This window comes from Schizophyllum commune (assembly GCF_000143185.2).
Source record: "Schizophyllum commune H4-8 unplaced genomic scaffold SCHCOscaffold_3, whole genome shotgun sequence".
NCBI lineage: Eukaryota > Fungi > Basidiomycota > Agaricomycetes > Agaricales > Schizophyllaceae > Schizophyllum > Schizophyllum commune.
Genome location: NW_026089540.1, coordinates 2,927,020 through 2,930,840, shown reverse-complemented (window position 1 = coordinate 2,930,840; position 3,821 = coordinate 2,927,020). Strand labels below are relative to the sequence as shown.

The 3,821-nt window shown below is 62.1% G+C and overlaps 2 protein-coding genes across 2 annotated transcripts; both read right to left on the bottom strand.

Annotated features, from left to right (window-relative positions):
* Positions 1-2: 2 nt before the first annotated feature.
* On the bottom strand, positions 3-558 carry SCHCODRAFT_02491434 (uncharacterized protein; the record flags this gene model as incomplete). The annotated part of the gene is made up of 2 exons (XM_003033989.2): positions 3-141; positions 404-558. The coding sequence occupies 2 exons, from the start codon at positions 556-558 to the stop codon at positions 3-5; spliced, it is 294 nt and encodes a 97-aa protein (XP_003034035.1).
* A 150-nt stretch (positions 559-708) lies between these two features.
* On the bottom strand, positions 709-2,272 carry SCHCODRAFT_02616525 (uncharacterized protein). Its single transcript, XM_003033988.2, has one exon. It carries the CDS (start codon positions 2,207-2,209, stop codon positions 911-913), a length of 1,299 nt encoding a protein of 432 aa, XP_003034034.1. The 5' UTR covers positions 2,210-2,272; the 3' UTR covers positions 709-910.
* Between the last annotated feature and the right edge of the window lie 1,549 nt (positions 2,273-3,821).

The window sequence follows — 3,821 nt, the reverse complement described above, 5'->3', positions numbered from 1 at the left end:
CCTCACACCCCTCCCGACCTCCCCTCCACAAACCCCCTCCACCTCGCCCACGACCCCGCATCGCTGCCTGCCAGCTCGACCAGTCTCCCCTTATCGAACGGCAGCGAGGGGTCCTTCGCGAGCGCGCCGAGGATGTAGGAGCTAGGGTGGGTGTGTTAGTTGGGTGTTGATTGGATGGGTGGGTTAGTCGGGGATGGGTTAGTTGGGTGGAGGGGAGGTTAGGGAGAGTGGGAGGTGATGGACGAGGGAAGACGGGGAGGGGGAAGGGAGGAAGACGGGTAGGGGGAAGGGAGGGCAAAGGAGATGAGGGACGGAGGATTAGGGTCGGAAACGAAAGAGTACACTCAAAGCAAATACAACACTCAAAGAAGATAGAAACACGCAAATAAAGCACAACACTCACACCACCGTGCCCACCTTCAGCGGGTCGTCCCGCCCCCTCGTGCTCAGCGCGCGGCACATCTCGTCCATCGGCTTCCTCTCGACGTGCCAGAAGCGGTAGGCGCGCAGGTGTTGTTTGGGCATGCCGGAGGCAGCGTGGTGGGAGGTGTAGAGCATGCCGGGGAGGAGGGGGCCGGCGAAGGTGGTGGGTTTCGAATGCGAGGCAGAGGTGGTGGGTTTCGAATGCGAGGGGGGAGGAAGGGGGGACGTAGGCGCGGCGCCTAGTTCTGAGGAGGGTGACGCGGCGACCTCCTTTTTTTTTTTTTTTTTTTTTTTGGTATCCCGTTTATTGTCCTCTGAGGCCGAGCCTTATGGTAGACAGTGTACTACGGGATATTATCTAAGATTTGTCCGACTGTCTGTTCACTAACTATTCATCTGCGCAAATCGCGCCAGGCGCGTCTGAGCGTGGGTCACTGCTGGTTCTCCCTTCGTGTGGTGTGCCTGGTTGAAGCGGTACATCACTTGGTCAACTGTATGTGGGTGATGTGGTAAGGGGGGAATGACGTCGTCTGGGGCGATACTTGGAAGTACGGATATGTTGTCCACGGAAATATATACCGCCACGCAAGATGCGTTCAGCGCTCGTTGGGTCGACGAAGCTGAGGCGGATGGAGGTGTGTTCTGCTGATGCTATGTCTGCGCACATAACTGTGGCTCTGCGGAGGTGTGGGGCCTCGTCACCTAGGGCGATGGTCAACTCCTTGTTGAAGGCATCAGTGGTGACGCCTTGTGCGGGCATGCCGTTGAGAACGACATGCTCCCATCGTCCCTCGCTCTCCGTACACGTCAACTCCACTTTCTCGTGGCAATTGATCTTAACGATTGTCTGGATGGTTCTTCTAGCATGCTCGGTTCGAAGCAGTTGGGAGACAGTGTAGGGGGGACGGATGTATATGGCCAGGTGGCCTGCGGCGGTCCATTTGAGCCCACCGAAGCGTTTTTCGGTAGGACATCCCTCAGGGTACAACTTGTTGAGCAGGTTGATCAGCTCCGCCGGTGAGCAATTGAGGCCTGCAGGTCCTGGTCCCTTGCCGGGCCATAGGACCAGGAAGCGCTCCGGTGGAAGGGTGCGCGCTGCGGGGGTGATCGGTGGCGAAGGAGTTGTTGTGAGGTGAGGGGGCACGGGGGCGGTGTCGTGTATCATCGCGGGAGGCGGGCTGCCTCTTCGTGCGGCTGCGGCCATGGGTTGGTCCGACAGCGCTGATACCGGTGTTATGCGTTCGCCCTCGTAGTGCGATGGGATGGAAGCCGATGCGACACGTTCGCTAGTTGTCATGAGTGTCGTAGGGGATGAGTTGGTCTGCTGTGGAGTGTCCAGTTCATGTGTGGGGCCTGTCTGGTGGTTGGGGACTTTACGAAGTCCGGGGAGGATGCGACGCGCTAGCGACGATACGACAGTGATGACATGTTCGGGGTAGATGACGCTGTTTGGTGGGGACTGGTCCTGGATGGTAATCACAGTAGCGAGGACGCTCTCGAGCAGCCCTGCGACGCGGTCGAGTTTCGTGTCGAGTGTCGTTTTTCCGCTCTGCGGCTCGTCCACGAGAGATGGAGAGGCCGATCGCGAGGCTGGGTTGAGGTCGATCGGTGGGGTTTCCCGGGCCCTTTGCACTTCTGCGGCGGCGCTTCCGAAGCGTCGCTCGTGTCCTGTGTCCTCTAGGGAGTCTCGTGCTGGCCTTTGTGCGAGCGGCGCCGAGGCGCGCAGGTTTCGCGCGGTGGTCCGCTTGGACCGACCGCTTGGATCATGGTGGCTCGGGACAAGCATCTTCGGACCGGCGACCTCCTTCCCCTTCCCCTTTGACGGCGGTTTCACACTCGACGAAGTCGCGCTCGACGAAGAGGGCTTCGCGCTCGACGAGGCAGGTTTCGCGCTCGACGAAGGCGGCTTCGCCCCTCCCGCCTTCACCCCGCTCGCCTTCGCCCCTCCCGCCCCGCCCGCATATGACACCGACTGCTGCATTGTCCTCGAGCTCTTCACCAGCCCCTCCATCGCCCTCGAGCCGGTGCCCTGCATCGCCCTGCTGTTCCCCGCCCGCTCGGAGATAATCCTGATCGGCGGCTCGTATGGCGGTTCCTCGTCGTCGACCGCAGCGGGCTCAGCATCAACCGGCGCCGACGTAGAGGCCCCAGGCGCGCTCCCCAAGCCCGAGGGAGCCGTAGGCGCGCTCCGTGACTTCGCGATACTGCCCGGAGCGCGCGCACTCGCGCCGCCGTGGGCCGCGCTGTTGACCGGTGGTTCCGACAGCGCGCTGTTGACCGGCGTTCCGGACACCGTCGCACCCGATGGTTCCGACACGGCCCTCGCCATCGCACTTGGCGCCGCCCCGCCCGACATCGCACTCAACGCCGCCCCGTCGAGCCTTCCCACCCCGTCAAGCCTTCCACCCCCACCATCCGCCTCGTACACGAAGTCGGACACCGCGGGGTACAGCGAGGAACTCGAAGGCGTCTGCGGCGGCCACGTCGAAGGCGTCTCGGGAGGCCACGTCGAAGGCGTCTCGGGAGGCCAGGCCGCGCCGGCGAAGCTATCGCCTGTCGATGAGGACGCGTCCGACGAGAACGCTTCGCCCGATGAGGATGACGCGTCCGACGACGTGCGCGAGAGTGCGACCGACGACGTGCGCGAGAGCGCGACGGATGGTCCACCGCCCACCATTGAGCCAGCCACGCCCGCTGTCGGCCTGTTCACCCCCACCTCTCCTCCCCCCACTCCTCCCGCTCTCTCCACACCCACACTCCCCGTCCACCCCGCCTCCCTCCCCTCCAGCTCCACCCCGTTCTCCTTCGCAATCTGGAGCATCCGATTGTACGCAACTATCGCGCAGTGCGCGTCGTTCGCGGCGTCTGTGGGGGGGGGGGTTAGCAAACGTTTGGTGAGAGGGGGCGAGGGGGGTGGGAAGGGGTAAGGGAGGGAGGGGTAGGGAGGGGGAATATGGTGAAGGGAAGTGCCAGGAAGTAGTAAAGAACAACGAAGCAGCGAAGGGCAAACGCCCACTCAAGACGAGAAAGAAAGAACCGCCCACTCAAGACGAAAAAAAGCCGCCACTCAAAACGAAGAAAAACCGCCCACTCAAAACGAAAGAAGAAAACCGCCCACTCACACCCCACTTGCTCCCCACTCAGCGGCCTTTCCCAGTCGCTCGTGCGCACGGGGCCCTTCGAAAGCGTCTTCCCGTCGCAATAGCGGGCGACGATCTGGGTAGGGGGGGGGGGTTAGTTTTTTGTGTAGGAGGGGGGCTTGGTAGTGGGGGGCTTGGTAGTGGTGGGGGTGTGTGTGGGGGGGGGTGTTAGTCATAGTTTGGAGGAGGTTGATTGCGTGATAGGGGAAAGAAAATGTGGTGGGGGATAGGGTTAGTGTCGGGAGACGAAAGGTGGGG